The sequence below is a fragment of the Microtus oregoni genome, unplaced genomic scaffold (genome assembly GCF_018167655.1).
Source record: "Microtus oregoni isolate MIOR12 unplaced genomic scaffold, Mior012 000020F_ref0000438, whole genome shotgun sequence".
Taxonomy (NCBI): Eukaryota; Metazoa; Chordata; class Mammalia; order Rodentia; family Cricetidae; genus Microtus; species Microtus oregoni.
In genome coordinates, this window is record NW_024543079.1 from 6550521 (window position 1) to 6566102 (window position 15582).

Consider the following 15582-nt stretch of genomic DNA (forward strand, 5'->3'; position numbering starts at 1 on the left):
AATGAAAAGCAACTGCTCCTCCTGGATGCTTTATTGGGGGCTCTAAGCATGAGTGGCAGTGACACCCAGACCCTTTCCCAACATGCAAAAGGCACAGGAAAGTGAGACCCGGGGAGGGGCAGTGTGGAGGAGAGACCCCACTGCATGCAGTATGGGGAGTCTCCGTAAAAAATGGAAAGGCGGAGGTGGTGAGGGATGCACCCCTGTTCGTGAGCTGAGACTGACCTTCGGAGGTGAAGTGTGCATCCCTGCTCGTGAGCTGAGACCAGCCTTCTGAGGGAAGGCCAACATGGCTTTTGCTCTCCTTGAAGGGGGAGGACTCAGCTCAAGGGAGGAGTGGCTGGCTGATGGCTGCTGCTTTCGGGAATTTCTACTTAAGTGCCAAACTGCACCAGGTGACCAATGAGGGAGTGGGTGAAGGGTGTGCCCATGGAGTTAGCTGGTCCCAGCCATAGATGGGTTTTGGGGTGCCACTGCTTGGCTTGAGCCAGTGCTGTCTCACTGAGTCCTTGTCCAGGAGAAGAACGAGACCCCTTTCGATCTTCAGAGGCCTCGCACGGGGACTCTGGCTCTCCAGTCCCAGACAGAGGTACTGGTTAGATGAGTTGAATCTCGGTGTTGGCTTTGTCCTATAGAAGAGGTCCCTGCCAAGAGGGAAGGGGAGGCTGGGGTCAGGCTCTCTGAGTCCCCAGCACCTCCCAGAACCTGGGCCCTGCCGGGTAGAACATCCTGGGACTCACCTCAGATCCTAACCAGTCCCCACAGAAATGTCTTGAGACCGTGAATCAGAAGCAAAGTCATTTGGGTTTCTTTTCTCTCGCTTTCTCTCTCTCTCCTCTGGTAGAGCCGCGGCCTCAAATCACGGCGTTGGCAATGTCTACTTCTAAACTATGAAATGTTGTCACACTGACAATACAATGACTAGAAAGAAGGGGCAGGACATTCTGTCCAGTGCTCATAGGACAGTGAATTACTGAGAGGGAGTTGGGAAGCACACAGCACAGAGACACCGCCAGTCACACACCAGGCCCCAGCCCAGCTCTAGATGTATTTTTTCTTGAGGTACCAGTAGGCAAAGTAGCCCATCCCACCCAAGGAGCCCATCAGGAAGGATGCCCCAAAGAAGGATGGCGGCTTCCGCTTAACCAGTCGGAATGCATTGGGGATAACAGCTGAGAGCAGTGTGGTGTGGATGTCGCCCAGGACTTTCCGGAAGGCGAAGCGTCTCTGGACCCTCTCAAAGAAAGACTGAAGGTTGGGCCGGCTGCCGTCTTCCCAGTATTTCTTGGACAGTCCCAGGAACTTGAGGCGGTGCAGGGTAGCTCCCAGGAGGACGTCCGCCAGGGTGAAAGCACAGCCACAGAGCCACAGCTCGCATTTCTGCCCTGGAAAGGGAGAGGACACCTGGCACTCAAGCTCTGGCTCTGATCTGCCTGCCAGTGTCACCCGAACCTCTTCAGCAGTAGCTGCCATAGCCTTACCTTGCTGCCCTCGCTCTTTGAGTCAACTGACTTGTGAATTGCAAAGATCTACCTCATTTTCCTTTCTTTTTCTTTTTTCCCTTTCTTTCTTCTTTCTTTCTTTCTTTCTTTCTTTCTTTCTTTCTTTCGTCCTTAGAATAGGTTTCATGTAGCCCAGGCTGGCCTCTAATTCACTATGTAGTGAAGATAACCTTGAACTTATCCTCCTGTCCTCACCCAAGTGTTAGGATTTATAGACTTATACCACCACACCAAGTTTGTGCAGTGCTGAGGGATGGGAATGGGGTAAGGGTGGGAGCAAAACCTAGAATTTTGTGCAAGCTAGGCAAGCTTTCCACCAACTAAATGCCATTCCCCAGCCCTTTCTTTTTCTTTTTCTCTTCCTTTATCTTTTATTTTTAATTTTGGAGACAGGATCTAAAGCCTCAACCTCCAGAGTGCTGGGATTACAGGCCGCAGTACCCCAAACTGTAGATTCACATACCTAGCTGTTGGCTGATAGCTCCACCTAGTGTCCCTTCACATTTCAAATTAAACATGTCCAACAGGGATTCTGGGTTGGTGCTCCCAAGCCCACCACACACGCCCCAGTGCCAGAGTGGCTCTCCATCCTTCTATTCGGTATCAGAGCCTTGGCGCCGCCACAAACACTCTCTCCCATTGCCCCCACAGTTGGTGCGCCAGTATGTCTTATTAGCTTGATTTTTAGAATACATCCAGACTCCAGTGTCTGCTTCCACCATCCCAGCCTGAGCAACCACTCTCCTACCCACATCCTCATAGTGTTTTAAATAGCTCCCCTTGCCTGGAGTCTACCCTCAGCACAGCAGCCAGAGGGATGCTGTTAAAATCTAAGTGGGAAGCTGGGTGGTGGTGGCACACGCCTTTAATCCCAGCACTTGGGAGGCAGAGGCAGGCGGATCTCTGTGAGTTCGAGACCAGCCTGGTCTACAAGAGCTAGTTCTAGGACAGGCTCCAAAACCACAGAGAAACCCTGTCTCGAAAAAAAAAAGCAAAAAAAAAAAAATCTAAGTGGGATCCTGTCAAAACTGATGCCTCGTGGTCAGAACAGAGCCCTGTGGTACTACCTGTGATGTCTGCCCCACCCCCTTCCTTCTAGGTCTCAGATTCTGCTTCCACCTTGACTCTTTACCCACCAAACTGGTCTCCTTGCAGATGCTCATGTAAAACCTGCTCTCATCTCAGGGCCTATGCCTTGGCTGTATCCTCTGCCTGGAACAAAAGTGATTGGCTCAACTATCTTCTCCATAGGCCTCTGCAGTCTTTTCAGGGGGCTTCATAGACTGTCAATTTAAAACTGAAGGGCTGGGGGCTGGAGAGATGGCCCAGTGGTTAAAAGCACTGGATGCTCTTGCAGAGGACCCAGGTTCAATTCCCAGCATCCACATGGCAGTTTACACCTGTCTGTAACTTCGGTTCTAGGTGATCTGATACCAGAACACAGACATTCATGCAGGCAAAACTCCAATGTACATTAAAAAAAAAAAAAAACTAAAGGGCTGGTTCGATTAATAGCATGCACTAGGCCCTGGGTTTGAGCCTCTACCCTGAATAAAATGGACATGGTAGAACGGGCCTGTAATCCCAGCATCTGAGTGATGGGAGCAGGAGCATCAGAAGTTCAAAGTCATTCTCTGCTGCAAAGTGAGTTCAGAATGAACCTGGGATACTGGTTAGTGGGGCAGAGTGGTGTGTGTGTGTGGGGGGGGACACCAGGCTAGGTGGGGGCAAAGCTGGGATGTCAGGATCAGAGACCTGCTCTGTAAAAGGGGGAGCCCTAAGACATCCCCTGCAGGGCCAGGTGAGACCGTGGGTGCTGACAGCAACTATACCATCCTTTCCACACACAGGAGCAACACATGCCACATACTGCCCACCCTGGGTACTCTGAATGTCTCTCACGTCACAGGGTCCCAATGATTCTGTCATTCTCTCCACTCTCTATATGGGAGACAGAGGTCCCAGTGCAGAGAGGAACTTTTCAAGGTCACTGCCCCAGCCCTATAACCTAGGTCGGCCTGACTCCCCAGATCCTGACCCTAACCACCTGGAAGGGCTCTGGGATCTCCCAGAGAAAGAGGCAGGAGGATGGCAGAGTGGGCAGGGGAAGCAGGCGGGCGGAGCCCTTTACCCTCATTCTCAAGTTTCCTCTTCTCCAGCTCCGCCTCAATCTGGTCAAGCACCATAGCCAGCTCCCCAAGGATCTTCTTCAGATAGCTCACGTCATCGTGTTCCAGGATCTTGGCCTAGAGGCAGAGCAGGCATCTGCTCAAGCGTGAGCTGGTCTCATGGGAGTCATGACACCTAGAGGTGGAGGATTGTCTACCCTGCCTTCAAATACCCACTCTAGTGTAAGTAGGAGGGAGGGACATAGGCAGGGTGCTCACCATAGCTGTCCCTGCCTGTGGGAGGGAAGGACATAGGCAGGGTGCTCACCATAGCTGTCCCTGCCTGTGGGAGGGAAGGACAGAGGCAGGGTGCTCACCATAGCTGTCCCTGTCTGTGGGAGGGAGGGACATAGGCAGGGCGCTCACCATAGCTGTCCCTGTCTGTGGGAGGGAGGGACATAGGCAGGGAACTCACCATAGCTGTCCCTGCCTGTGGGAGGGAGGGACATAGGCAGGGTGCTCACCGTAGCTGTCCCTGTCTGTGGGAGGGAAGGACATAGGCAGGGCACTCACCGTAGCTGTCCCTGTCTGTGGGAGGGAAGGACATAGGCAGGGCGTTCACCATAGCTGTCCCTGTCTGTGGGAGGGAAGGACATAGGCAGGGCGCTTACCATAGCTGTCCCTGTCTGTGGGAGGGACATAGGCAGAGCACTCACCATAGCTGTCCCTGTCTGTGGGAGGGAAGGACATAGGCAGGGCGCTCACCATAGCTGTCCCTGTCTGTGGGAGGGACATAGGCAGGGCTCTTACCATAAGCTTCTTCTGCTTGGAAAGGTAGGGCTCAGAGAGCTGTGGTTCCTCCTCATGGTCCAGTTTCATGAGGTCTGTGGTGGCATTGGCTAAATGTCCTGGAACAGAACAGAAAAGGTCCTGTCTCCCTTCCCACATGACCAGGAGAGGGTCACCTCCCCGGGGTACAAGGGGCCAGTAAACCTTGCTATAGAGGACACTGTAGCTTCGAGGAGGAAGGGGAGGAGGAAGGGGAGGAGAAAGAGGAGCACGAGCAGGAGGAGGAGAAGAAGAAGGAAGAAGAGGAGGAAGAGGAGGAGGTGATGCTGGAGATGTGTAAAACCTGAAACCCAGAGTTGCTCATCTTCCCGGAATTCCCTCCCCGAAATGAAGCCAACTCCGCCTGAAGGTGTCCTCAGAGCCCCTCTCCTCAAATCAGGTCCTGTAGGCTTTTCCTACACATTTACACCCCTCGTTCAGAGCTCTGCATTTACATGCTTCGTTCAGACCTCCACATTTACACGCCCCATTCAGACCTCCATCTCTCAGCGGACACCTGTAGTCTCTTGCTTGGGTGAGTTTCACAGGGTCTCCTATGTAGTCCTTGCTGACCTAGAACTTGCTGCAGAGACCAGGCTAGCCTCAAGCCTGTGGTGATCCTCCTGCCTCTGTCTTCTAAGCGCTGGACTAGAGGTTTGCATCACCCCAATCTTCTTGCTGTCATCCCATCTCTTCCCAAGGGCTTCTGTGCATACGTCCTGCCCCTGCCCCTGTCTACAGCTCATCCTGGGCCCCTCTGGGTAATGTCTCAGCTCTCAGCTTGCCCCAGGAACCCTGAGATCCAGCTCTCTCTCAGCTGCTCTGTCTCTCACTGAGCTGCCTCCACAACTCTGTCCCCGCAGGGTACATCTCACTCACTCAGATCAGTGCCTATGCATCAGGCCACTCCAAACCTCTTAGCCCACATCCCATTTTCTGGAACAACCACATCCTCTATTCTCTTTCTTTCCCTATAATTTATTTATTTTGAGATTATATATATATATGAGTGTTTCACCTGAATGTGTCTGTGCACATGTGTAATCCTCTAAGAGTCCTGAAGAGGGTGTTAGAGCCCCTGGAACTGGAGTTACCATTTCAGTTGCCATGTGGGTCCCTTGCAAAAGCAACCCGTGCTCTTACCTGCTGAGCCATCTCTCCAAACCCCATGCCCTCTAATTTTGAAAGTCTCTTTCCTGATCTAGCTGACCTATGAACCTATGACCTTCTATGAAGCGCCCCCTTGTCATTCAGGTCTGACCTCAGAGCCTTTGTTCCATCCTTCCCTCTGGCAGACTTCCACCAGAAGATGCAAACCTACCATCTGGGGTTGCCACAGCACAGCCTGCTCATCTGAGGCTTCCGCGAAAAGCGTCCCTCGCACAGTGCACAAGTCGAATTGTTTGCCAGGTGTGGTAATTTGATGTTGGTGTGCTTATCTACCTCAGGGCTTCTGAGCTCAGGCTGTAGCTAGATAAGACTCACCTCTATTCTCTGAAAGCCTAGCACAGGCCTGGCCCTGAGCAGGACTCACTGAGTGTTGAAGAAAGGAAACAGTGGTCAAGAGTGTGAGAAGCTGCAGCTGTCAGGTATCTGTGCTCTAGGGTCACCTACCTCCTATCATGGCCTGATGCAGTCCCAGTAAACACTGCCAGCTCTTCCAGCTCTAGGCTATATTAACGCTCCCCAATGCTTTCTGAATGTGAAGGTCAAGGCAGTCTCTCTCTCCGTGGCTGCCCTTGGGCCTGTCTTTAGACTACGGGGAAGACCTTGGAACACGTCCGCAGTCACTGCAGGCTGACTTTGCTCCTCTGCACTCTTTGAGGTTTCCCTTTCCCCCCTCCCTGTGGGATCCCAGTGCTTCCTCAAAGGGGTGAACACTGGGCCCACTCTGAACCCTGCTGCCTTCCAGGTTCCATGAGATGGCTCAGGACAAGATGGGGGCAGTGCCCACAGTTCACCAGGCCACTCACTTGAATGCTCGCCAGGGCCTCACATCTCCTCTCTCAGGACTCCATCTCTGGGAAGTGCAGAGCTGCTCATGCCAAGGCCCATAGCTGTTTCTCCGTGAAATGAGCCCCTCCTCCAAGCCTGCTCCTCAGAGTCACATGAGACCCTGCCCTGCCCCATGCGCCAGCCTGCCCTACCACCCTACCTTTGCCTCTCCACGTGCCGCCCCTGTCCTACTCCATACCCTGACATGATCTTCCCCCTCCTTTTCCCGCTCATTCTTGGATGTTGCCACAATTCCAGGTCCGAGGACCAACATCTTCTGTGACCCTGGGACCTCTGTGTTGTCTTGATCCTAATATTGGAACCACATTTAAAGTTTTTTTTAACTAATTGATTTGTGTACAGGTTATACAGACAGGTTATAAACTCTAGCAAGGGTAAAAGATGTGCAATCAATGTAAACCTCTATTCAGGTGTGGCGATGAACACGCCTGTAATCCAAGCTCTTGGAGGCAGGAGGATCAGAAGTTCAAGGTCATCCTCAGCTACATTGTGAGTTTGAGGTCATATTGGGCTACATGAGACTGTCTCAAAAACTCCCAAACAAAACCAACCCTCTATCTTCAGCCTCTTGGCTCTGCTCGCTGGAGACTAGCACTACTGTAGAAACATCCCTTGCACCAAGAACCCAGGGCATCCTTTGGTACTTGCTAGAGCAGATGGCACGCTACGTGTTTGGTCCTCTCCTCTTTTTTGCCACTCATTAGCATATTTTTAGAACATTCCATGTGCCTATTATTTTTCAGTATAACAACATCATGCTGAATTTACTCCACCTCCAATTCATAGACACCAAGGTTGTTTCCAATGATGGTTCTCACTACGCTGTGGTGAGAAATTTGTATACACTTCATGGTGTTCAAGTTGTTGCCTTGGGGTAATCTTCAAGGCATGAACCTTTTTGGCATTTGGTACCGAGTGCCCTCACCGCCCTCCAACGCTGGCTATCCAAGTTTCCTTAGCTTGCACTGTCATTACCTGACCTTGTCTTTGCTCCCAGAAACTGTCACCCTGAGGTGGCAGAAGCTGTGTTTATCCTTATCTGTTGGCATCCTCACCCAGGACCCCATTGAAATGGCTGACTGAATGCAGGGGCGGGGGTGGGGGCGGGTAACAGCATAGAGATAACTCCTGAGTCTTCCTCAAGGGCTGAGTTCACAACCTGATCCTTCCCCACCTTTGCACGATGGTGGGACAGAGGAGGATGGGAAGGGAAAGGAAGTGACCACTTACTGAGCATCTAGGATCTATTAGAAACGGTCATGGCTCCTCTGCCTTCAGGGCCACCAAACGCTCTAGCAGAGTCTAGATGCTAATCCCCATGAATAAACTATTGATGGGTTATCTGACTGGATCTAATTTCATTTGTTGATTATGGGTAGGCTGGCAGTTAGGAGAGTACATGGTGACCTTGGATCAGAAAACAGAGACCTACTGGGTGTCTTGCCATGCCTGGTCAGCCTTCTGTGGGAACCTTAACCCTAATGTCACTCAGGGTCCTTGGCTATCCATGTGGGGCCCTTGACCTCAGGTGTCCGCAGCTGGGACTTCCCAGGAGGTCTCCCAGGCCTGAGAGAAGAGCCACAGGTGGGCCATCTGTGCAGTTATCTAAATGAGGTGGCAGGTGGGGGTGGGGTGCACAGGGAGGAAAGACAAGAGGGAGAGAGGGAGGGAGGGGAAGAATGACTAGCGAGACACAGGGATGGAAGCATGAGGTGAGGAGGGGGACCTTCCTTAAGGAAAGAAGCAGAGGAAAGCGAATGGAGGGCCCTGTTGGGCAGCACTCACTGCGGATCTCGGCCGTGGCATACTTGGGGATCATGGAGTCCGTGGTGAGTTCCGGGTGCAGGATGCAGCCGTGGGTGTAGGCGTCCATGGGCAGTGCATCCAGTAGCTCCCGGTACTGCAGCACTCGGGCGTGTTGTGGGCTTCCCGCCTCGGGCATCAAAGCCACCACATGCTCTGTGGATACCACCAATGGCTGGAGCAAGGTCCATGCCAACCATAGGAACCCGGAGCCCCAAATGTCATGCTCGGAAATCCCCGACCTATCCTTCTGGGACTCAGCCACTGGCTGTGAGGAATCCTGATGACCCAGTTGCTACTCTGGGCTTCACTAGGCTGTCCCTCATGGGTCCAGCACTTCCCAGTGCCAGATAGTAGCCGAGTAGAGGAATGTGCCCAAATGCTGCCCGCTTTTCATGGCTTGAAAAGCTGGATGCTTAGAATTCAAACCTCCTCAACTTGGCAAATATTATTCACATTTAGCTTCTTTTTTGAAATGGACTCTCAGTATGTATCCCAGACAGTTCTCTAACTGGAGATTCTCATGCCTCCGTCTCCCACAGGGCATACACATGTGCCACCATGCCCAGAAATTTTTCATTCTGTTTTTTTTTTTAAATATTTATTTATTTATTATGTATACAATATTCTGTCTGTATGCCTGAAGGCCAGAAGAGGGCGCCAGACCTCTTTACAGATGGTTGTGAGCCACCATGTGGTTGCTGGGAATTGAACTCAGGACCTTTGGAAGAGCAGGCAATGCTCTTAACCACTGAGCCATCTCTCCAGCCCCCTCATTCTGTTTTTTAAAAAAGTTGTTTTGAGCATCCAAACTGCCTAGGCTCCCACAAAGCCAGTACGTGCAGTAGGATCAAAAACCCATTGCCATTGGAGGGAAATGGGAGGCGGTGGTGGGGAAGAGACAGAAATCTTTAATAAATAAAAAAATTTAAAAAAAAGTTGTTTTGAAATTGGATTTCATGGTACACACCTTTAATCCCAGCACCTGGGAGGCAAAGGCAGGGAGATCTCTATGAGTTTCAGGCCAGCCTGGTCTGCATAGTGAGTTCTAGGCCAGACAGAGCCACATAGTGAGACCCTATCTCAAAAAATAAAATGTTGTTTTGAGTTGAGATGGGTCTCATGTAGTCCAGTGTTGCCTCCAACTCAGCTATGTACCTGAGCCTGGCCTTGAACTTCTGGTCCTCCAGCCTTTAACTACACCTTCTAAGTGCTTGAATTACAGGCATGTGCTACCATGTCCTACATGCAAATTCTTGTTATTAAAAATAGTACAAGCCTGGGCTCCTGGCTCACTGTCCCAGCTGCCTGAACCCCTGCCACAGGCAGCAGGCACCTGAGCCTTAGAGGCCAAAGGGAGGGAGAGGTAACGGAAGTTCTGGGGTATCTTGTGTGTATCTTCAGGGTTCCAAGTTGCCTGAGAGCATGCCAGTGTGGTTTCTGGGAGTCTGGACCTGGCTATGCTTAGAAGGTTGCAGGGTATGGGATCCTGAGACATTTGATCCTGTCTATGGGAGCCTGAGGGAATCCTGAGGGCCAGGGCTGAACCTGAACCTGAAAGAGGTTCTGGGGAAGGAAGAGGGCAATATCCCAACTGTCCTGGGTTGTCTGGGCCATGCCCTTCCCAGGGATGCCAGGAAGAGGTGTGTGGCTCTGGGAGCATCTGAGTTCCGACAGTAGCCTGTGATTTCTTGGGGGGAACGCTGAGTCCTGCCCACGACTCAGTGGCTTGCTTAGGTTCAAAGATGGTGTCCGAGACCAAGGGACTGCTGTGGCACACCCCGTCCACTCCCGTGGGACACAGCATACCTCCTGTGAAGGTGCGCTCCACGTAGTCAATGATCTGGTCGTAGTCACTGATAATGTTGTCCCGGTGGATAATGACAGGCACCTCCTCACCCAGGTTGAGCCGCATGAACCAGGGCTCCTTATGCTCGCTCTGCGGCAGGCTGACGTCCCTTTCTTCGCAGGCCAGGCCCTTCTCGGCGATCACCAGCCGCACCTGCAGGCGCCAGGGTCAGAGCAGGGGGAAGGCGGGTGGACACAGGGGACACTCTGCCCGGGTGGGGGAGGCGTGCAGGAAAGGAGGTCAGAGGTCACATACAAGAGGGGACACTTGCTTGCAGCCCATTCTTGGGCACTTGGGTAGGGGGCTGTGGCTCAGGGTCAGGTACTTGGGGGCTGGAGAGAAATGAAGCCCTAGGCTGATACATAGGGCCGTGCTGCCTGTCGGCCATGGGGGCTATCATGTCGGGCTGGAGTTCCAGCTGTGCAGATGTGGGCAGACTGCCTAAGCCCCTAGGGCCAAATGAAAGTATTAATAGTTCCAAGTTTGTGTCTAGCACACAGATGGTGTTCAATTCATGTTTATTGTTGCCATGATGCAGACACTCAGGAGTAGATCTGGCCTGGAAATTCACAGAAATTCCAAGTGCCATTATAACCAAGAGCTAAATGTCTCAGTTGATCTGGGGAACAAAGCGAGGTAGAAGAAAATGTGCCCACGTCCACACCGTCAGATACCGTCCCATCTCCATTGCCTGGTGGCATATTGGCAACGATAACCAGAAAGGGCAGAACAAGGGGGCAGCTGAAGCCACAGGAGGGTCAGCATCGTGACCCACGTCACACAGTCACTTAATAGCCAGCTTATAAATTGGATGTAATGGCTCTGGACCAGGGCCCTCTTTCTGAAGATTTCCTCTGGGGAGTTGATGGGGCTAACCTATCTTGAATCCTCCCTTATGTCTCCAGGAGGCCAGTGTGGCTGGGTACACTCCTGGCCAAGCTGTGCCTGGGAACTGGAAGATGCCTGAAGCTCTTGTAGCCCAGGTGCCCTCACATGTGGGATGAGACTCAGAAGGAAGATGGTCTTGTCCAAGATCGTTGGAGAGGGGATGGTGGCAATCCACTCCTGCCCTCCCGTCTTTTGGTGCCAGTCCAGGGCCAGGAGGCCACCCCCAAGAGAGGCAGAGGCCATTCATCTCCACCCCACCAGAGACGATAAGTCCTGGGCCGAGCACCCCAGCCCCTCCGAGCCTCCAGGTATTAGAAGAGTGGCCTAGGAGCAGAATCACGGACTCGCTGTGTCTGTTTCTACCCAGAAGGAGGCTTTAAATGCCCCCTTACTCCTGGGAGTCTCCTGCTGTAGGGAGTCCTACTGTGTTCCCTCAGAGGGCTGTGGGAGGATGCTCTAGTACACTGTAGAGGATGTGTCTTAGATACTGGGATTAGACCAGGTATTCTGGCTAGTGTTTGTCTATTGGACAGAAACTCGAGTCATTTGGGAAGGGGAACTCTCAATTGAGAATCCGAGAAAATGCCTCCGTAAGAACCAGCTGTAGGCAAGTCTGTAGCACATTTTCTTGATTATGATTGGGGGGAGGGGGACCCACATCCCTGTGATACCCTGGCCAGGTGATCTGGATGGTATAAGAAAGCAGGTTGAGCAAGTCATGGGGAGCAAGCCAGTAAGCAGCTCCCCTCTACGGCCTCTGCTCCAGGCCTTGCCTCTAAGGTGCCTCCTTGCTTGCGTTCCTGCCCTGTCTTCTGTCAGTGAGGGACTGGTTGTTACCTGAGAGTTGTAAAGCTGAAATAAACCCTGTCCTCCCAGTTGCTTTTGGTCAATTCTGTTTTCATCACAGCAACAGAAAACGAGGACGCCAGGTTTGGGAGACAGATAGACTTGGGACTGAAGCCTCGCCCTGTTGGATGCTTGTGGGATTTGACCACTCTGATCTCTGTGTAGCCCTGGCTGTCCTGGAACTCACTCTGTAGACTGGGCTGGCCTTGAACTCATGGAGATCTGAATGCCTCTGCCTCCTTGGGATTAAAGGTGTGCACCACCACCACCACCCAGCTGGCCACTCATCTCTGATAGGGTATAGTTTGGTGAGGGTATAGTCTGTAAGGTGTGGACAGAATCCTAACACAGTTGATTCGTGGTCCTAATACGGACACACACATACACACACATGCATACGCACATACACACACCGCACACACAGACACACACCACACCCATACAGACACACACCACACACATGCACACGCACATACACACACCGCACACACACACACATACACACACACACATACACACACCACACACACACACACACCACACACACACACACACACACACACCCCACACACATGCACATACACAGCGTGTGCGCGCACACACACACTGCATCCCCACTTGGTACCCTGGCGCCCTTCATGGCCCACACTCACAGCTGTGTGAATACCCTTCCTTCCGTCTGGTGGCTGTGCAAAGAGAGAGGCGATTCGCCCTTGCACTTCCACCACTCACTCACCACCCCTTCATTTGCTCCATTGGCCCCAAGCTACGTCTATAAGGGGTGGCTGCCTTCTAGAACTGGGTTAGACATAGGGACCCAGTTCATCTTCCTGGCTCTGCTGGGTGGCCTCAGCTGTCACTGACCCTTTCTGGGCCCCCTTCCCCTCTTCTTCTTTTCCCCCCCTCCCACCACCTCCCTCTGGGGTAATGGGAGGGGTTTCAGGTTCTGCAGGAGGAACCATTGCAGAGTGAACAGCCTGGGGCAGCATCTGTTTGTTCAAGGAGTGTGGGTGTGCAAGTACGAGTGGGCAGCTGTGTGTGCATGTGTATAGTGTGCTGTGTGAGTGTACTGGGCCTGGTAGTGTGTGTGTGTGTGTGTGTGTGTATGTGTGTGTGTGTGTGTACGTGTATCTTCATGGGCAGGGTGTGTGCATGTGTATAGTGTGTTGTGTGAGTGGTGGGGAAGTGTGTGTACTGGGCCTGGTAGTGTGTGTGTCTGTGTGTGTGTGTACATGTGTGTCTTCATGGGCAGGGTGTGCATGTGTATAGTGTGCTGTGTGAGTGGTGGGGAAGTGTGTGTACTGGGCCTGGTAGTGTGTGTGTGTGTGTACATGTGTGTCTTCATGGGCAGTGTGTGCATGTGTATAGTGTGCTGTGTGAGTGGTGGGGAAGTATGTGTACTGGGCCTGGTAGTGTGTGTGTGTGTTCATGGGCAGGATGTATGTATGAGCCCATGTGTGTCTGGGGGGGATGCTGTATTGTGTAGAAGCCCCTAATCATTGAGGTGGAGCTGGGCAAGAGCAAATACCTGCTCTTCCTATGTATCCCAGTGACCTTCAGCTCTGCCAAGCTGGGGAAGGAGTCTCTGGTTAACCTGGGACTTTCCAGTGACTGGAAAGAAGCCCAAACCAGGCCTTTATCTTTGCCCTTGGCCTTCTGCCCTGTCAGGACACCTTTCCCCAGAAGCCACACTCTGGGCTGTGCCCTGAGGCTCCCTTGAGGGAGTCAGGTATGGGTTTCTGCCTTGGACTATCTTTAGTGACACGGTAGCCCTGCTCTGAGCTGCCTCGGGTCACTCTGGCAGACGGCCGAGGAGACTTTCACCTTTAGCGGAGCTGAAGGCCAGAGTCGTGTGCCATCCTGCAGGGGAGGGAACCCAGGCCCAAGGGAAGGGCACAAAGCCACCACAGCCATTTGTCACTCAGTTTCCTAGAGACCCAGGGGGTCACCACTCTGTATGACCATCTCTGGGGAAGCTATCTCCTTTGTGGGTACCTGGAAAGTTTCCTGGTGCTATTGGGGTGGCTCAGAGTGGGCGGTCATTGCGGTGGCTCACAGTCGGTGGTTGTGATGATCTGAGTTAGCTTTTCTACCCAGTAATACAGTTGCTGTGTGACTTTGTGAAAGCCACTCAGAGTCTCTGAGGCTTATTTATATTTCCAATGTCCCCTCCCTTTAATACTAGTTATGAACAGCTGCCAGCTTACCGAAGTAAATACTTAATTTATTTTGAGACAAGGTCTCTAGCCAGGCTGGCATCTACCTCCTTAGATAGCCAAGGATGACCTTGAACTTCTACCCTCAGTGCTGGGGTTATGGGTGTGTACCACTGTACTACATCAGACACCAATGGCTTCCAAACTCATCACTTTCCAACACTGTTCATTGAGCACTCACGAGGCAGGCCTTGCGCTGAGAGCTGGATTCCCTGCGGTGAACGTAACAGACCCCTGTTCTGCTATGATGCTCCTGCAGGACAGATGAAGGGAAGATGCTAAGACACCAGGGCAGCGCCACAGGTACAGCTTCCAACAGGACGGTGTGTCTGGCAGGCCTATGAGGATGGAGCATCTCAACGAAACTCCAACAGGGTAATGGGATGGTCCACACGAGGTCCTGGGAAAGGGAGTTCTGCAGGAAGAGCAGCCATCATAGAGGACGAAGCTGGGCCGTAGGGACATATCTGAATCAATGGGAAGCCAGTCTGCGTGGGTAAGGACCAGGAATCCAGTATAGGAGGGATTAGGTACTGGGGGCTTAATGAAGACTCCCAGACTCAGGCAGGGGGCATGTGCAAATAAATACGGGGAGTCCATGAAGACAGGAATGACATCTCTTTTCAGTGATGGAAAATACCTGGCTGCTGTCCTCTCTTCAAGGATGTGAGCATAAAGTCTGGTGTGGGCGTGGCTTCACAGTTGTGGTTACTCAAACTATGTATATAGTCACTGAGACTTGAACACGACCTGCCGCCAGATAGTGTTAGATCGTGGGCTAGTGCAGAAAGACACGTCATTCCATAGAACAGTGGTATTAAAATATTTCCAGAGCTGACCTTGAAAATGCCTGGTTCACTGTCTGCTCTAATAACCTCAGTGTGGCACATCATTCAGCTGAAAACCCTATGCTGAGAAGGGCCCGTGGGCTTTCTGTAACTTCCTCCTCCTGACTCTCCACCAGGTTAGGACCCTTGGGGCCATTGTGAGGATACTGGGTCTCTCCTGGAGGGAGTAGGGTGCTATTGTGGGTACTGGAGCAGGAGTGTGCTCTGAGCATGCAGCAGGAGGGTTGGTAGGGAGCGCCCAGGAGTTTGAAAGGCAAGGGGGTTAGTTGCCCCTTATAGTTCTTGCCTGGTGTCAGGACTGGTTCCTGCCAGACCTAAGACTTCTAACCTTGGGAGCTGAAGGCTGGGATACAGGCTTTTTTTTGAGACAAGGTTTCACTGTGTATCCCTGGCTGTCCTGGAACTCATGCTGTAGACCAGGCTGGCCTCGAGCTCAGAGATCTGCCTACTTCTGTCTCCCGAGTGCAGGAATTAAAGGCATGTGCCACCACCACTTGGCAATACAGGTTTGTTATGGGTGCAGGCAGGACAGTGGCAGGACCCATGAAGATGGAGAGGAGGAATCTTGAATCAGGTATGTTGTAGGGGGCCAGGATGGCTTGAGGTGCACTTTCATAGAAACAGTAAAATCATCACCAGGCCTCTCTCTTACTCCCTTCTGCTGTGCCAGGTGCGGTA

At 52.3% G+C, this 15582-nt stretch overlaps 1 protein-coding gene across 3 annotated transcripts in view; it reads right to left on the bottom strand.

Annotated features, from left to right (window-relative positions):
• Gdap1l1 (ganglioside induced differentiation associated protein 1 like 1) overlaps positions 1-15582 on the bottom strand; it is a 19219-nt gene continuing 3637 nt past the window's right edge. Inside the window, exons 2-7 of one of the 3 annotated variants that reach the window (XM_041670996.1) lie at positions 10067-10268; positions 8240-8413; positions 4421-4518; positions 3634-3748; positions 741-1385; positions 1-644 (exon numbers count right to left, since the gene is read on the bottom strand). In XM_041670996.1, coding sequence (XP_041526930.1) covers positions 1042-1385; positions 3634-3748; positions 4421-4518; positions 8240-8413; positions 10067-10268 — 933 coding nt within the window. In that variant the 3' untranslated portion in view covers positions 1-644; positions 741-1041. Of the gene's footprint in view, positions 645-740; positions 1386-3633; positions 3749-4420; positions 4519-8239; positions 8414-10066; positions 10313-15582 lie in introns of all 3 variants that reach the window. The other 2 variants (XM_041670997.1, XM_041670998.1) reach the window with 2 other exon arrangements.